Here is an 18,585-nt window from a genome sequence, read left to right as displayed (position 1 = left end):
CCTCTCCATGTAGAATAAAACAGCTTTTATAAGGTCACTGATATGAGCCTTCATCTCATATGTGTTCATGATTTTATACATGTGTATCAAAATTACTAGTAAAACTTTTTTACTAAAAGAAATCTCCCCCTCCTCCAGCATGCGGCAATACTCAGGGATCTGAATATTCAAGGACAGATGGAGACGCATTATTTATTTAGAATACATCAGCATTAAGTTTGGAAAGCTACAACAGACTGTAAAATTAAAAAGTAATGTAAAGTTTACTATGCAGAAAAAAGCAAATGTGGTGAGAAAAATAATTGAAGATATTCTCTGAAAGAAACTTTTTACATCTGCAATTTTACTTACTCAGATCATCTTAATAATAACTACAACATAGTAATAATGACATACAATTTTCACAGGTGAAAAATGAGAAAGAGAGGCCAAAAGCAGATCTCTTAGTCTGCCCAGAGTCTGTGTGTCCATGGGGAAACACTGTTGTTGTTAGGAAATATGTAGCCTATTCCCTAGAGCTCAATAACACCCTTGATAAACACAAGAAAGACTGATGTACATTAAATGACCAATTAAAGCCTGTTTACACATGCCAATTATTTAATTTGACAGCCTGTCAGGACTCAGGTAACCCAGAAACATGACCATAATGTAGACAAGTAAAAGAAAATCTTACAATATAAGAACACATTTACAATTCAAAAAGCAAGTTCTCTTTGATAAACAAAACTGCACTATTTCATAACTGCAATGTTATGAAATAGCTCACAGCATGTGGAACGGAATAGGAATAAGCAAAGCAAATTTCTGTTACTCAGGCACTTGCCATTAAAGACTGTAGTTATTTTTTTATTTAACAAGACTAACCGAAATCATATGATACACGTTGCCTCGGGGAAGTGAAATATTTAACACATTTCGACAAAAGCGATGCAAATGGTGTCAACAACCACAATCGCGTGATTGATATTACAACAGTGCCCTCTAGTGGCCGATTTCCACTTATTAAAAACAGAGAGAAATGAATACTCGTTACATGAATCTTGTAAGCGCCTCTTATTTTCTTTGACAGACATTGTGTATTAATTATGCAATCCTCTGAAAATAAACATAATATCGAATTTGGGCCAAAATGACCTGCGACCTTGCCAGCCAATTTCTCTTTTCTGTTCCTAATATTACATATGAGTGTCAAATAGAGCTGTTAAGACCCTTTGCTTCGACAACACTAGTGTGCTGTTTGTTCTGTTAGAATGGTCCTCCTAAGGAAATTCCTCATGAGCACTCAGAATGCATCTAATTTCCTCTTGTGTCTCTCTCAGGCGATGCTAGAGGCCTGTCGGCCTTTATGCCCTACAATGCAGGGCAGCTGGGGGGATATAACAGGTGTGGAAGAATTTAACTCTCAATCTCACTTTTACTGCAAGAAAACTTCCCTCAGATGGCCTCTCAGGGAATGTGGCTATTTAGTTATTAAGGACCTGAAAACCTGCCAACCAGTTTCCATCTATCTGGTATATGTTGTGCTGTGATAAAACATACAGATAGACAGACAGACAGATGACAGACAGACAGACAGACAGACAGACAGACAGACGGACAATGTTAGATGATAGATAGACAGACAGACAGACAGACAATGATAGATAGATAGATAGACAGACAGACAGACAGACGGACGATGATAGATAGACAGACAGACAGACGAAGATAGATAGATAGATAGACAGACAGACAGACAGACGATGATAGATAGACAGACAGACGATGATAGATAGATAGATAGATAGACAGACAGACAGAGAGACGGATGATGACAAACAGACAGACAGACGATGATAGATAGATAGACAGACAGACGGACGATGATAGATAGACAGACAGACAGACGATGATAGATAGATAGATAGATAGATAGATAGATACATAGATAGGTAGACAGACAGACAGACAGATAGATAGATAAACAGACAGATAGATAGATAGATAAATAGACAGACAGACAGACAGACAGACAAACAGACATATAGTAGACAGATAGCTAGATAGACAGACAGACAGAAAGACAGACAGATAGATAGACAGACAGACAGACAGAGAGACAGACAGATAGATAGATAGATAGATAGATAGATAGATAGATAGATAGATAGATAGATAAATAGACAGACAGACAGACAGACAGACAAACAGACATATAGTAGACAGATAGCTAGATAGACAGACAGACAGACAGATCGACAGACAGACAGACAGACAGACAGAAAGACAGACAGACAGACAGACAGATAGACAGATAGATAGATAGATAGATAGATAGATAGATAGATACATACATAGATAGGTAGACAGACAGACAGATAGATAGATAAACAGACAGATAGATAGATAGATAAATAGACAGACAGACAGACAGACAGACAAACAGACATATAGTAGACAGATAGCTAGATAGACAGACAGACAGAAAGACAGACAGATAGATAGACAGACAGAGAGACAGACAGATAGATAGATAGATATATAGATAGATAGATAGATAGATAGATAAACAGACAGACAGACAGACAGACAGACAAACAGACATATAGTAGACAGATAGCTAGATAGACAGACAGACAGACAGATCGACAGACAGACAGACAGACAGACAGACAGACAGACAGACAGATAGATAGATAGATAGATAGATAGATAGATAGATAGATAGATAGATAGATAGATAGATAGATAGATAGATAGATAGATAGATAGATCGATCGATCGATCGATCGATCGATCGATCCTCCAGTACTGAAATATGGCAATTAATAAAAACAAATATATTAGAAGGCTACTGGATCGAGAATCAACCATGAATTCAGAATTTAGAAGCAAGCATATGTACAAAACAAATCTGAAATACACACCATAGGTCACATAAATCACATCATACATAAATAATAAAGTATATGTTCAGTTATTATCACTCCTGTTGTAGTCTAGATTTCAGCTTTGTGATGGAACCTACCTGAAATCGGACCTTCTTAAGCATCATATCAGAGTCTAGACTGGTGGACACTTTCTGTTTACAGTGATCCAGAATGTTCAGCACATGTTGTATTCCTCATTAGCCAACCTGGATGAATGGCTTACTTCATACACTGACTTCCAGCAAACTCGCAAATCATTGACTCCAAAAACTCTTAATCCTTTGTAAATAATTAAAATTGACGTTTTAGAAGAACCACAGACAGTCACAGACACCACATTCCCTTGTGACCATGTAAGTTCGTAGCCTATGCTACACTCCCTCCCCTTTCTCACTCTTTCATGTGACCCTTTTACAAAGCCCGGCTCAGAACTTATCTGTTTGTTCATTCATCCGTATGAAAGACCCACCCTCTTTTATGACGAGGAGAGTGGTCATTAACACCCCCTCCTCTTTTCCCTTCACTCCAAATAAGGATACATCCCTTTTCTCGAGAGAGCCAACTGGTTACCTACTGCAGTGACAGTGTGAAAACTACTGTCCATTCAAATCATGGTGTGTGTATAAGCAACCTAACTTCCTCCCTCCACCACAGTCGCTGGCCACGTATCACTCCTCCAAAAACTCCCCCCAGACTTCACCTCATTATTTCTCAATTGCTAATGATCATAGAGGAAAATGGGTCGGCAGAGATACGGTCCCCATTTGTACGGCCTACACCCTTCAGTCCCTTCAGGTTCACAAATCAGCTGTTAAATCTGCTTTCTCAGCCCCGCTCTAAAACTTTCCTGGTGGATTAGAGAAAACATAAAACAGAGCTGTCTGATTCAACCAGATAGACTGTGTTTCACAAACAGATCTTCCCTCATAGATGTAGGTCACATATTATATTGCCCTTAGCAGTGGTCATTGGCATGGAGTTTGATGTCACATTCAGTAAAACAGTGTCTCCCAACATTTCTTTTTTTTATATGTACCCATATCTATTATTTATAAGATATATGTTGTATATGTCACATTAAACTTGCACTCTGCAATTTTTACTTTGTCCTAAAAGAAATTAATAGTAATTTTGAGAAATATGTATAACATCATGAGCACTCACATGAGATAAAGACTCTTGTCAGATCAGTAACTTTATAAAAGCTGTTTTATTCTACATGGTGCAGGGGCGCCTCATGGGGCGTCCATGTTAGGATCACATGACCAGCCAAATACTACTTGCTTAATCTAAGTAACAGCCCTGTTATTGAAAGATTTCACTCATAGAATAAATTAATCATGGATGACCACGACTGATTGTGAATTTCTATAGTGGCATATGTTGCGTTTGAATGATGCAGCATCCAGACCCCTAGATGTCACTGTAAATTCAAGATGGCATTAACCAAAAATTACTGAGTGCACATTTAAATCCATAGAGTGTGGGGAAAGATAAATTTAATAATTGCAGATTTGCTCTGAGCATTTACCAAGCATTTTGATGCAATTTGAAATAAAGCCTGCACAACTACATTTACTTTGTGCTTTGAGACATGATAGAAGAATAGGACAGAGCAAGAAAGACAGACAGACAGACAGAGACAGAAAAGAGGGTCTCTTCATAAGGTGACCATGATTTCCTATGGGGAGTGATTCCGTAATAGGAATGTCCTCTATTCCAGCATTCCTAATGCATGTTCAATTCTGAATGCATTGCCTAGCTGGGATTCCTCACATGCTTGTATCAACTCAAAACAAACTTCCAGATCATCGATCAAGTGCAGGCCTTGAATTTATAATTAAAAATAATACATTTTTTTGCAACAACATGAGATATTAACATTACTTTTGTCCTGTATTTAAATGGGTCATGACAGACATTTTTTTTATTATTTTAATATGCTCCTTGAGGTTCAATTATAATAATAGGAAAGTTTTTTGCACAAGTAATATATTTTAAAACACAATAATTTTCCACTCTTCTTTTGTGTGACCCTCTGTCAGAAATGGTCAGGTTTGGTGCTGCTTCTCCTTTTACTGGCAAGAGTTGACAGTAAACACTCACTGTTATGATTGGCTCTCTGACCTGATTTCTTCTTGCCATCTTACTGCTCACCACTACAGCGTGGGCTACAGAAGTGATTAAAGGTGAAGTAGTCATTGATATGTTGTTGTGGAGGCTGAACAGATGCAAATGTCTCACAGTGTGACATCACAAAGTAGAGGAAGTAGAGAATGAGTCGTTTTGGCAGCTTGACAAATGCTCTTTTTGCTGTGAGAAGTTTTGAGTTCTGAAACGTACAGTACGTTTTTATTGAACAATGTCCTCTTAAATGTCAAAAGATCAATGAATATTTGATTCCTCATGTCATGACCATTTTAAGCAGCGACATGCTAGATAGGACATCTCGGTTGATCGCCGAAGCGTCCCATATTAAAGCAGCTATATGAGCAAGCGCCCTGTATTCGCGTGCAATGTTGGTTACTCCAAAAGTAATCCACCAAAAATTTCTAACTACTTCTCTAAAAACTGTAATCAGATTGCTTTACTGATTTTTGTTTTTATACTTAATTAAAATAACATCAATGTTTCATTGTGACGACTGGCAGGCAAATCATAAACATCACCACACTCAGTTTCTCCTTATATGACTCATTAGGGGGTGCACATCTTTTGGCTGTCAAAAGTAATGCGCTTAATTAAACATCAGTAACTGTAATCTGATAACAAGAATTGTAAATATGATGCATTGCATTAATTAGTTACTCTAATTAGATTAGAGTAACTAATTACTTCACAATCAGATATAACCAACACTGTTCATAGTTGGCAAACATACTCCTTCAACTAAGTGTATGCTATATTTTTCTAACCATTCCATCATTTGTATGCCTCTTCACTTGGAAAAGTAATGGCACATCCCTCATCATAAAGGTTGATTAACAAGCACCACTAACTGTATAAAAAAAGACCTGGCCAAATACTAACCATGCAGCAACCCAAAGTTGGATGCAGAAAACCTCCATATTAACAAGACAAGAAATGATCAGAAAATGCAATTTTATTTAAATCTATTATTTATTTGATTAAAAGTGTATTGTATTTATAAGTATCTTACAGCAGAATGGAATGTTGTAAACCTCACCTTGGCATTCCATCTTTATTAATATAATAATCTTTTAGTGTGCGTTGACATTGATAAATGTATTTTACTTTATGGAAATACAAAAAAATAAATCAGTTCTTAACAACATCCTGAAAGCCAGAGAGAATATCATATCCATTATATCCAAACAAGGCATGTGAGGAAAGGAACAGATTGCAATGAAATGTTTAAACATATTTGTAACATTACATACAAAACTGAAAAATTATCCATTTATATATCTTCAAACAAATGATTACATAAAGATAACTGAAGAGAAAACAAAGGGGAAAAAATACTAAAAGGCAAAAAGCTGTTGCGGAGGTCTGTGCTCAAAGATGACATTGATACTTAAGATGAAATAAAAGCTGAAGAGCAGAGCACTTATTAATGGAAATTTCGGTATCTGAATTTGGACTGCATATGTAATGCAGTATCAGTTTTTAGGTAGTACAGCACAAGATCATTGCACGGGCACAACTGATTTAATCATCAAAGACACACACATTCATTTGGTACTACAATGTTAGGTCTGTTTAAGTTTCCATGAAGAACCAGCATTTTCTTTTTGATCCTTAGGTGTGTGCAAATCTCTATTAGGTCACAAATAAAAAGGTTTATCCATGCAGCAAAGTGTGCAATCATCTAATGCTTTTATTTTTTTTTCAAGGGTTATGAGGGTTCTTATTGGTTCGATCTTATTATACGTCTGCTGTATGCTGGATACTGATCTTCCCTTGATGTCTTCAATTGCAGGGCTGTACTTCACTCTCTTGTGTCTGTACTGGCAGCTGAGAGCCCAGTATAAATAAAGGCAGACTATTTTCCTTTTCCAGACAAACAGAAATACAGCAGCCTACTTTAGATGTTTTTGAAAGTTCTGTTAAATGTACAGCACAGTCTTTGAACCATTAAACTTGCTGGCAGGTCTTCCTCCTGGAAACATTTACAGGATCTCATACTTGTCCACAACAAATGAAGTCTCAGTGGAGAATTTGACTGGACTGCCTCCTTCTACATGTGTCACCTGTCCTACCTGCAGAAACAGAACAACAGATATAAAGCCATGTTCTTTCTCACTTTGACTAGTTTCTATTTAGGGTTCCCATCCTTTTTGAACAATTCATTTCCAATTATTGCATCACTGAATAGAGATCTTTTTAAAATCTTTTTTTTTAACCAGACTGATTTGATATTGAATATGTTATACCGATGTGAATTTGTTTTTATACCGAATGAAAATTCTCTCATCATTTACTCTCCCTCATGCAAAGCGATATGATAGGTGTGGGTGAGAAACAGCCCAATATAAGACCTATTTTACAATATATTCTCCTCTCTGCCCAGTAGGTGGCGATATGCACAAAGATTGCGAATCGGCAAAAACTAAAGAAGAAAGTGAAATTTAAAGTGGAGACTGATTATAAAAGGTCTTAAATACTGATCCGTTTCTCACCCACAACTATCATATCTCTACTGAATATATGGATTTAACCACTGGAGTCATTTGGATAACTTTTATGCTGCCTTTATGTGCTTTTGGACCTTAACATTTTGGTCACCATTCACTTGCATTGTGAGGACCTACAAAGCTGAAATATTCTTCTAAAATCTTAATTACAGAAGAAAGAAGTCATACACATCAGGGGTGGAATGAGAATGAGTAAATGATAGGTAAACTATTCCTTTAAAAGCATGATCGGACATCACCTCGGCTTGCAAGCCAATATGTATAATCACTATAGAAATTTCCATGACTTTTCCATGACTTGTGATAATACATTTATTGCTGGTTTGTATTAAGAAACATTGACAATATTGCCCAGCTTACCCGAATGTCACAAAAGTTGCGTTTGGAGACAAAAGAAACATTGATTGGGAAGAAATCATTGGGTTTGCCAGCTATACTGAATTCCAGACTGCCACTCCTGTTCTTCACATCAATAACAGGCAGCGACCATTCAAGGATGTTTTTCCTGCTATCATGGTTATACTGCCCATCCAGATCACCAATCACAGGAGCACCTACACCTGACCTACATAATCCAAAGTATATATAACAATTTTACAAATTAAATAGTAAAAAACAACTTGTTTACACAGTGATTGCACTGAATATGAATATGCACTTACGGCACAGGAATAGTAATGACAACATCATTGAGCTCAAGTGCCTCATCCTGAAGCTCATACTCAATATTGACATCACAGCCACTTCCACTTTCTGATGGCCAGCAGTTAACTGAGGAAACAACAGTAAACACTTCTATTAATGGAACTGAAATCCAGAGTGGAATCTCTGATATATAAGACTAATCTTTTGTGAAAGTGTTTCTACTCGGGATGCACTAATATGAACATTTATGAACACAGATAGCAATATTTTGTCATCAGATCACTGTTGTGATGTACAAAGAGATATAAAAGCGTTTTCGCTGTTCTAACAATAAATTATTTCCATTGAAAACTGGATCTGTTGAACACATGACAGACAGTCTTTCATGACAGGTAAATACAAGATAAAAAGATAACATTGTTACATATTTTTGTATTTTTCTTACCTATGAAGGAAATACATGCATTTTAACAGAATAAGAAGTATATTGATTCAAATTTCAACATTTTCAAAATCAGTGATTAATAGCAATTTAACTACACAAAATGCGATTAATCGCAATAATAAAAAAATAATCTACTGACAGTACTAAATATTTCATGTTCTTAGGAGTGCCAAGGAGTTTTTACAAAGTGTTACAAATTAAAAATAAACTATTGGTTTTTCATATTGGTGTTTTCATTCATATAACCGATATGCTGATGGTTTTAATTTGGTCAATAATTGGCCGATAAATATCTGCAGCCGATACATCTGTGCATCCCTAGTTGCTACACATAAACCTTGTGTTTAATATCTTATTTTGTTTTATATAAAGTGTTGATGTAAAGAGAAGACTCACTGGTTAAAGGAATAAGGGACTCGTCTGTGCTCTGCAATCTCCACTTGAGAACTCCCAGATCAGTGTTGAGTGGGAAGAACTTCTCCTGATTTTTCAGACCGATCAGTGACTCTGTGGTGAACAGCTTCTTATCGACATGAGGGTGAGTCTGAAGGACAGAAAAAACAACATGATATCAGCATTTTCTGATCTTCTAAAATAAAACACATGGTCAAGACAAATGATTCAAGATTACTGTTCTTCTAAAAAAAATACAAAATAATTATAATGTGAAAACAATGCTTTTTATTTTTTATTTCAGGTACTGTAGACCTTAGTTGGTGTAAATGCAATGTTCAATTTGACAAATGAAAATAAGGTTTTGAGGGATAGAATTGTGGTCAATGCACTATGACATACTGTTGTGTTGTTGATCGCTCAGCTGACAAAACATTGACAATACATCTTTCCACAAATTTCTAGTGGATTAAAACCCAGCAAACATGGGTTGTGAAAACTACCAGTCACCTGAAACCTTATTGTTTCATGTTGAAACTAGGCATGTCAGAAAATATTGGTATATCGATTATTGAACAGCATATTATTTTTGAGGCACTGTCCTTTGATAATGATTTTGGAAAGCCTGCTACAGATCCTAAGTGTGTCACACACCTGTAATTGGGCTTCTTTCTTGTCATTGTTGTTGATGAGTATGAAAATGCGGCCACATTTTTCATCTGTAACCGTCAGAGTGATCATACCCAGAACCTCAATGTTCTGCAGCCCACCATCCCGACCACAGGTAAGAGAGATCTTCTCCTCCACCCTCAGATGTACACTGATGAAGACAGCGAATAAAGGTCACAATTACCATTAATAATAGGGATGAGCTGAAAATACACAAAACTGTTTATACATGACAAGTGATAAGTTAGATGATAAATTGCAATAAAGTTCTTTATATTTCAAATTTTTCCTTTAGGAAGGGATTTGGATACATATGCCAATTTTCAAATAAAGTGATCACAGTCCAACAAAGCATGTAAAATAGATGTTTGTAACAAAACATTTTTATTTTAATACTATACTGTCTATAATACAACTACAGTGGGAAGACAAACTAAGTTTTGCACATAGTTATCTTATACATTTTATTAGAAATATTACACTTCATAATGATTTATGGAGTATCTAAAAAAACTATTACAGTTGATTACATGTTAAGTGCCTCCCAGGATGTGCAATCCAACATGTAACATAAAATAAAGGGGGCAAGATGTGAAAGATGCTTAAAAAAACCAGCATGTGATACCTCTCCATATTCACTGGAGGCTGAAGGACTTTAGATGCCTCTGCTGCTTTCCTTCCTACACTGGATGTGACAATGTGTTCTCCCTCAGACTTCAGTTTGTCCACAAAGTTATCCACCTCTTTTCCTTTAACACCCAGCTTAAGTGCTTTACTTGGACCACTGGCCCTACAGGAAACACAAGAGTGATTAACTTCTGCTAATATGTTTTCAGATGATTTGATACAGTTAAAGCTCATACCTGACTGGAGCAGGCACCATTTTAGGCTTCTCTTGTTCAATTGTATCTGTGATGAAGGAAGTAGATGTGACACTGCTCATTCCTGAGTTTCCAAAACCTCCAAAGCCTGGTGCTTTCTTTCCTGAACGTTCAGCATCTTGTCTTGCTCGCTGCAACTCTTTGGCCTTCCGTTTCATTTCAGCATTTGCCTCTCTTTCTTGGGTCTGAAGAAGTGGAAGATTTAGAGAAAATCTGTGCTTGCTTGATTCAAACTTTAAAAATGAAAACTCTGCCCTTATTTACTCACCCTCATGTCATTCCAAACCTGCATATTGTTTTTTTTCCCTCAGAGGTACCCAAAAGGAGATATTTAAAGATGACTTCATAATTACTTAAATTTCAGTCAGTTCTTCACACAAAGCTATCGAACAGCTTCAGATGACTTGGAATATAGTTCACGAGTCATTTGGACAAGGGGTTTTCAAACTTGTGTCCGGGAATCCCCAGGGGTCCACAAAGATGTGTTAGGGGGAGAGAAAAAATGTCTACATTATTTGAAATAATGACCGTTTCATTCCGAGAGTATGAGATTAACAGCAATTATTTTATTCTACTGACAGTAATTTTTTTAAACAGTAAGAGATAAAAACAATCCTGCATAGAATTTCATATACAATTAAACAAAATGTCTTAATTGGAAGAAATGCACTTCACTATTCTCTATAAAGCTGCCTTGAAACAATATTTATTTTGAAAAGAACTACACAAATAAATTTGAATTAAATTAAAAAATGTTCTCTTCAGGTTAAAACATCTTACATTACTATGATAGACACACTGTCAACTTAATAAAAAGTAAATGTTTTGCAAATACAATTTTAATGATTAATTTTGCTGTAGTACAATGGCACTAAAAAAAGCCAGTTAAATAATTTTGCAAAATAACATGTCTTTATAATATCATATTTACTATTTTCTCAAACAGGGGGTCCTTTGCAAGGGTATAATCACATCTGTGGGTCCTTGGTAAGGCTGGGTATCAATAAAGATTTCCTGATTCGATTCACACGCTCTCAATTGGATTCCGATTCACACGCTCTCAATTGGATTCCGATTCACACGCTCTCAATTGGATTCCGATTCACACGCTCTCAATTGGATTCCGATTCACACGCTCTCAATTGGATTCTGATTCACACGCTCTCAATTGGATTCCGATTCACACGCTCTCAATTGGATTCCGATTCGATATCGATTCATATGGGTATCTTTCAGTTATAATGGCCCTCTCTCAGCTAAATCTGTTAATTATAAAGGGGAAGTTTTAACTAGGTGCATTATGAAAATATTAATTTTACTAATTATATTTTAATAGTTTTTCATCATTTGACACATTTTAGCTTTTAAAAATGAACATTTCAATGTATTTAATCAATAAATGTGATATTATATTGCATACTATATATTTTGTTAAATTTTTATTATTTAATTGCATAATTTGTACTGCATAATTTAATTAAGCATTTACATTGATTTGTAGAACAAGTGCTAAAAAACTGTATTCTCCCTTTATGGAAATTAGGCATTTCTATACACAGCATCTTTAAATTAAAACATGTTAATGAGAGACTCAAAGGGCCTAATCTTATCTGTGCTATGCCTGATTATAGGGCTGGGTGATAAAATTATCTCTATATTTATCTTGATAAAAAAAAAATTCAAGATATCGATGATAAACTTTTGAGTAATTTTCGCCTGTGTTCTACATCTAGACGATTAGGTAAAAATTTGAATATGAATATGATATTCTGTCATTGTGCTTAGAAGATCCCTCAGACACCACTGCTTTGGCTATCTCTGGGCCCCAATGCAGTTTTGTATAGACTATTTTGACTGTTCTGCCAAAAATGTGCAAATCTGAATGTATATCGTGATAAATATCGATATAGAACAATATGAAAAAAATATTGTGATAATATTTTTGGCCATATCACCCAGCCCTACCTGATTACAATGAAATGTTTCTCCCTTTTTTCTCCCAATTTGGCATGCCCAATTCACAATGTGCTTTAAAATCCTTGTGGTTGCGTAGTGATTTGTCTCAACCCGGGTGGCAGAGAACGTATCCCACCTGCGCATCTTATCACGTGACTTGTTGAGCGCGTTGCCACAGAGTCACAGCGAGTGTGGAGGCTTCACGCCATCCACGCTCAACTCACCACGTGCCCCACCGAGAACGAATCACGTTATAAGCGACCACGAGGAGGTTACCCCATGTGACTCTACCATCCCTAGCAACTGGGCCAATTTGTTTGATTAGGAGGCCTGACTGGAGTCACTCAGCACACCTTGGGATTCAAACTAGCGAACTCCAGGGGTGGTAGCCAACGTCTTTTACCACAGAGCTACTCAGGTCCTGCCAATGTTTCTCTTTTATCTTTTATGATAAAGAACAGCAAGAGTATTAAAACAGACATTATTAAATGATAAATGGGTTGTGTGGATCTCATCTTTGGACAAACATTAAAGGGAACAACTTTTACTTTCAACACACAGTAAAAGGATCTCGCTGCTGAACACTCCACCACTATACAACACAATCTCTAGTGAGTGACATATAAAAATGTACCAGTCACTTTCCAAACATATACATTTTCAGTTGCATAGCACAAAATTTGGTTTCAAATGCAAGAGATTTCCTCTCATTGTCGTGGAGGCTTGTGCATGTATTAAAAGTTCGATCCATGGCTTTTGAGAATCTATATCGAGTCGACCAAATAATATATATTTTTTTAAATGATCGAAAAATATATATTTTTTTATATATTTTTTGCCCAAAAAGTTTGAAAACCCCTGATATGGACTACTTTTATAGTTTAGACCTTTTTGAGGCTTGACAGATGTGGTCACTATGAACTGTCATTGTATGTAAAAGAGCTGCTAATTTTTATATCAGTAATTTTGTTTTGTGTCCAGCAGAACAGCATACAGTTTTGGAGTGACATGAGGGGGAGTAAATAATGACAGAATAATTTTTTTTTGGGGTGAATGATTCCTTTAAAGTGTAGAACAATATTGCATCAAATGTTGCATCAAACGTTTCATCAAACTAAAGGGAATATCTCACCTCTCTGACTGCCCTGAAGACTTTCTCTTCATGAGAGTCCATCTCAGTAAAAGTGCGAATCTGTGCCAGGTTAACATTCTCCCTATATCCCAGTGCTACGATCTCATCAAATGCAAATATGAGATCAAAACAGTGCTCTGAGATCTCCCCTTCCTCCAACACGCGGCAATACTCAGGGATCTGAATATTCAAGGACAGATGGAGACGCATCATTTATTTAAAATACATCAGCATTAAGAGAGCTACAACAGACTGTAGAATTAAAAAGTAATGTAAAGTTTACTATGCAGAAAAAAAGAAGCTTTACCACTCGGGAGAAAAGCCGTAATGTCTCCAAGTCTTCCAGAATGTTGCTGTTTTTTGTAGTGATGAGAACCATATAGAGTTTTTCCAGGGGCTGGTAGACATAGCGTACACTGTCTGTTTCCACAAAAGTGTGTTCTTTCCCTGTGCTCATCAGTTTGGGAAAAGCAGCCAGCAGGCCCTCAACGCGGGTTCGCGTCATCTCTATGAACTGTCGTGACACTAGAGCTTTGCCTGCCTTAGTGCACACCGCTGCTGCCAAGAGCACCTGCAAAAGTTAGATTGACATGTGTATTACTGATACTAAAACTATACAAACAATGCACATTTAAAATATGTAATCTTACAAAATTTGCTTCAGAATTGCTGTATAGTTGAAAACAACCCAAAAATGACATGGCAACAGAAATGACAATCAATTCAAGTTCAGTGAGTGAAGGAGACATCACAAATGTTTTGTTTACATTAGTAAGGGTCTGCCACACAGCTGTTTGTTCATCTACAGCTGAATAAAAAATGCATTTAAATGTGAGAAAAACAATCCAAAATAGTAAAGCATTATTTCATTTACTGTTTCAATAAAACAATTATATCTAAAAATGTATATTAAAGTGCTTTCCAGACTTTGCATTAAAAAGGACAATCTCCCTGTGTAAAAGAAAGCAATCTTAATAAAATATGTAATAAAAAAAAAACCCTATCCAGTAATTGGGAATGACTGGAAAATAATTAAAAGTAATTCTTCAAAGAATCTTGGTAACCTGAAAAAATGACCCCAAATCACGTTATAGTGTATACTGTTAATAATAAATCAAAATATTCATAAGAATATTCCTAAGACAGTCATAATTAGTGCAAGTCCTCTAAAATAACACAAATGTCACTTACAATACATTATACAAAACATTTAATATGTATACATTCAAATCCTACTAGCGGAATATACAGTCAATATTTACACTATCTACATTTAAAAAGGAGAATAATATATTAATTTGTTCGATTTGCAAACACTGACAGTACATTATGTAATTTAATTGTAATTATTCCTGATGATAATTTGCTGGCTAGCTGTATCAGATATCAAAAACTATCTAGCTACAATGTTATTATACTTCGATGACACCTTAAAACCAAAGGCAGACGAAAGAGACACTTTTCTGAAAGTGACACTAGAAAGAGAAAGAGTTTTAATAGTTTAAGACTATATGACTGGTGAGCTGCAATGCTAGCTGCTAGCTGCTAGCTCCGTCATGCTAAATACAGTAAACAAACAGTCATACCATTTCTATTCCTTTTCACGAGACGATCTGTCCGTGGACTCAGTAACGGACACTGTCTGCTGTTTCAACAACAAAAAAAATTCTGAATGGGGACTTGTGTTCTGTTCAAACGGTGGCATGTAGCTTGACTCGTAATATTGAAGAAACAGAGCCACGTCTCCAGAGTCCAACCGGAAAAAGTTGCGGTGTGTCAGGGGCAGATGAGAGGTGATGCGGGGAAAAATGGCGACATCTAGCGGTGGAGACCAACCTGTAATCCGCACAACCTTAAAGGGATAGTTCAAACAAAATGAAAATTCTCTCATAATTTACTCACCCTCAAGCCTCCCCGATGTGTATGACATTTCTTTCTTCTGCTAAATACAAACAAAGATTTTTAGAAGAATATTTCAGCTCTGTTGGTCCATACAATGCAATTGAATGGTGACCAGAACTTTGAAGGTCCAAAAAGCAAAAAAAGGCAGTATAAAAGTAATATATAAAACTCCAGTTGTTTAATCCATGCCTTATGAAGCGATATGATAGGTGTGGGTGAGAAACATGGTTCAGTTTGTCAATATTTTAGTCTGCACACATTTACTACACACTCCTACCTGTCTAGGTGGCGATGCACAAAGAATGCAAATTGCCAAAAACAAAAGAAGAAGAATGTGAAATTAAAAGTAGAGATTTATAGTAAAATGACTTAATATTGATCTGTTTCACAGCCACACATATCAAATAGCTTCAGAAGATATGGATTTAACCACTGGAGTAATTTGGATTACTTTTATGCTAACTTCATGTGCTTTTTGGACCTTTAAATTTCTGATCACTATTCACTTGCATTGTATGGACCAAAAGAGCTGAAATATTCTTCTAAAATTCTTAAATTGTGTTCTGCTGAAGAATAAAGTCATACACATCCAGGATGGCATGATGGTGAGTAAATAATGAGAGAATTTAAATTTTTGTGTGAATTATATACATAATGCACCAAGTGACCCTGCTTTTTTAGTGGGTTTTCATAATTTTCTTTTTGCATTCCTTGCATTGTTTTGAACATGTTTTATGTGCAACAATAAATCTGTCGGCATTAAGGGACATTTAAACATTACACATAAACTGATTTTAATGTAATTGTTTCATACATTATGATATAAAATGGGAATCATTGTATTGAAAATAACTTTTTCATCTTTTCATTTCTGTAATCATGTCGCCCTTTTATATAAAAAAAAAAAATACAAATCTGATCAATGTAGTGCTTACAGTAACATAGATAAGTGATGAATTTCAAAAGTTGTCAATCACAAAGACCTATAAAATGCCTTTATTTTTTATTCTTTAAAGCTACTCTTTTACTCTTACTTGAGTAGATATTAGGACAGGTACTTTTACTCTCCTCATATTACATTTTCAAGACGTAACAGTACTTTTATTTGAGTATTATTTTTCAGTACTCTTTCCTCCCCTGCTAATTAATCACCCTTCACTCTCTCTGAGATCATACAACACTGGTATTTGAATAGTGTTAATGCCCCTCTGCTCACACGCCTGTAAAAGATTTGCCTGGCTAAGTTTGAAAGGTTTTGAATGAACCCTTTATGTCAGCTGGCCACATCCCCTTGTGCCAGGACAGAGACACAGCTAGATACACTCTGCTCCCTCCTGGCTGGCATAAGAGGAGAACTCAGGCAGAAAAAGAATATTATGCCTAAAATGGATGGGACTGCAGTAATCAGCAGGATTGGTAATCCGCTTTCACTCAGCTCTCAAGAAATCCACTGGTCATTGGCGTAGACCCCCCCCCCCAATAATCAAAACAAGCAACCCCAATCAAAATATAAAATTCTAAATAAAAATGTTGTTGCCGTGACTGCAGTCTAAGGATACCCTTTCAAAATAAGTGGGTAAGTAGTCTGGCATTGTGATTTCAGTAATTACTAAAACAGAAGGCCCCTTATAAACATGCACAGAATGGAAATTAATTCCGCATAATGAAACAATGCGCCAATGTTCATCAATGTTATCACATTCCCCCCCATTTTGATGATTTATGTGAACATTAACTGAAGCTCCTGACCCGTATCTACATGATTTTATGCATTGCACTGCTGCCACATGATTGGCTGATTAGATAATTGCATTTATAAGTAGGTGTACATGTCTTCCTAATAAAGTGCTTAGTGAGTGTTTCTCTTGTATACATACAATATGTACATACATTTTCCACTTAAATTGAAAGCTGATGTGGTAATAGTCAACCATCTCCTCTCTCTCTCTCTCTTTCTCTCACTCTCTCTCTCTCCCCCGTGTCTTCTCTCTCTTTCTTTTCAATATAATATGACAGTATGAAATGGGATTCGCATTCAAATGTGAATCCAAAAATCAAAACCTGCATTATGACAGTTGAATAGTGTCATTTTCACACATACACAGCCCGGAGACACCTACTTTTTTAGTCTGCCCACACCCATCCCCCCCATCCAGGAGCCCACCACTCTGTGTGAAAGGGAGGGGTGAAGATGGAGGAGGGGAGGGTAAACACAGGCAATGCTGAACCACGTCTGACTCCTGAAAACGAAACAAGGGAGGAGGAAGACAAGGATCGATAGAGTAAACCCAGAAAGACAGGGGGAAGAAACTCAAAAGCAACCTTCAAAAATCAGAGAGAATGAAAAACAGGAGTTATACAAGTTGCAGAAGGCGTGCTGCAAGAGACTGTCAAGATTCAAGAAAGGGGACAGCAGACCATTCCAAAGCTCTTTTCTGCCTTGTTATGGCTCAGAACTGAAAACAGGATTACCTCATGCTTCTTATCATAGAAACACATGCTGCCTCTGATCAGGATTTTCAGCGTTGGATCTGTTGGAACACCCAAAAGGACATTTAATCAGGGTTTACAACATCAAGGGTAAATCTGTCCAAGTAAAGACCTGCCAAACAAGCAGGCTGGACTCATACAAACAGGGAGACATTCAAATGGTCAGGGAGCTGCTCTCCATCATCAACAGACTAGACTGGGTGCTACGTGGACGCAGGGTTTTGTTTGGTGGTCGCTGATGTGCACACCCTTTGGACCGGGGCTGTGCCTTCTGCTGTGTTGATGACACACTGCTTCCTCAAACCGTTGGGCTGAATCAGCATGGGAGGTTAGAAGTGCAAATAGCACCATGGGAGCCAAACAAATGAAATGGTATGAATGAAATTCCACACTTCCAATCCTTTTCCTGTGTCCTCGTCATCTACCATTCCATTCCACATATCCCAGAAAATGGACATAGCCATAGTGTCCATTGTCTTTGTCATATTTAACATTTGACTGT

The 18,585-nt window shown here is 36.5% G+C and overlaps 3 protein-coding genes across 3 annotated transcripts in view; 1 reads left to right on the top strand and 2 right to left on the bottom strand.

Annotated features, from left to right (window-relative positions):
* The window catches only part of LOC127629685 (pleckstrin homology-like domain family B member 1), a 111,822-nt gene extending 108,606 nt beyond the window's left edge, over positions 1 to 3,216 (bottom strand). Inside the window, exon 1 of the mRNA XM_052106889.1 lies at positions 3,011 to 3,216. Within this exon, the coding sequence (XP_051962849.1) occupies positions 3,011 to 3,037 (27 nt within the window). The 5' untranslated portion in view covers positions 3,038 to 3,216. The remainder of the gene's footprint in view (positions 1 to 3,010) is intronic.
* Positions 3,217 to 6,024: 2,808 nt separating this feature from the next.
* On the bottom strand, positions 6,025 to 15,456 carry LOC127629966 (coatomer subunit delta-like). The gene is made up of 10 exons (XM_052107304.1): positions 15,278 to 15,456; positions 13,999 to 14,262; positions 13,692 to 13,871; positions 10,586 to 10,788; positions 10,348 to 10,512; positions 9,708 to 9,873; positions 9,057 to 9,204; positions 8,233 to 8,341; positions 7,931 to 8,135; positions 6,025 to 7,135 (listed from the first exon to the last, which is right to left on the bottom strand). Exons 1-10 carry the CDS (start codon positions 15,278 to 15,280, stop codon positions 7,046 to 7,048), a joined length of 1,533 nt encoding a protein of 510 aa, XP_051963264.1. The 5' UTR covers positions 15,281 to 15,456; the 3' UTR covers positions 6,025 to 7,045.
* A 2,366-nt stretch (positions 15,457 to 17,822) lies between these two features.
* The window catches only part of dixdc1a (DIX domain containing 1a), a 29,340-nt gene continuing 28,577 nt past the window's right edge, over positions 17,823 to 18,585 (top strand). Inside the window, exon 1 of the mRNA XM_052107776.1 lies at positions 17,823 to 18,455. Within this exon, the coding sequence (XP_051963736.1) occupies positions 18,433 to 18,455 (23 nt within the window). The 5' untranslated portion in view covers positions 17,823 to 18,432. The remainder of the gene's footprint in view (positions 18,456 to 18,585) is intronic.

This window comes from Xyrauchen texanus, chromosome 36, assembly GCF_025860055.1.
Source record: "Xyrauchen texanus isolate HMW12.3.18 chromosome 36, RBS_HiC_50CHRs, whole genome shotgun sequence".
NCBI classification, from domain to species: Eukaryota; Metazoa; Chordata; class Actinopteri; order Cypriniformes; family Catostomidae; genus Xyrauchen; species Xyrauchen texanus.
This window is presented reverse-complemented; position numbering and strand designations above follow the sequence as displayed.

Excerpts from the sequence above, each read along its gene's own strand:
- LOC127629966 (XM_052107304.1), bottom strand. Across the intron at positions 9,874-10,347 it reads CCTCCAGTGAATATGGAGAG|TGTACATCTGAGGGTGGAGG; the intron begins GTATCACATGCT and ends TGTCTTCATCAG. Across the intron at positions 8,136-8,232 it reads GTCATTACTATTCCTGTGCC|GTCAGGTGTAGGTGCTCCTG; the intron begins GTAAGTGCATAT and ends TGGATTATGTAG.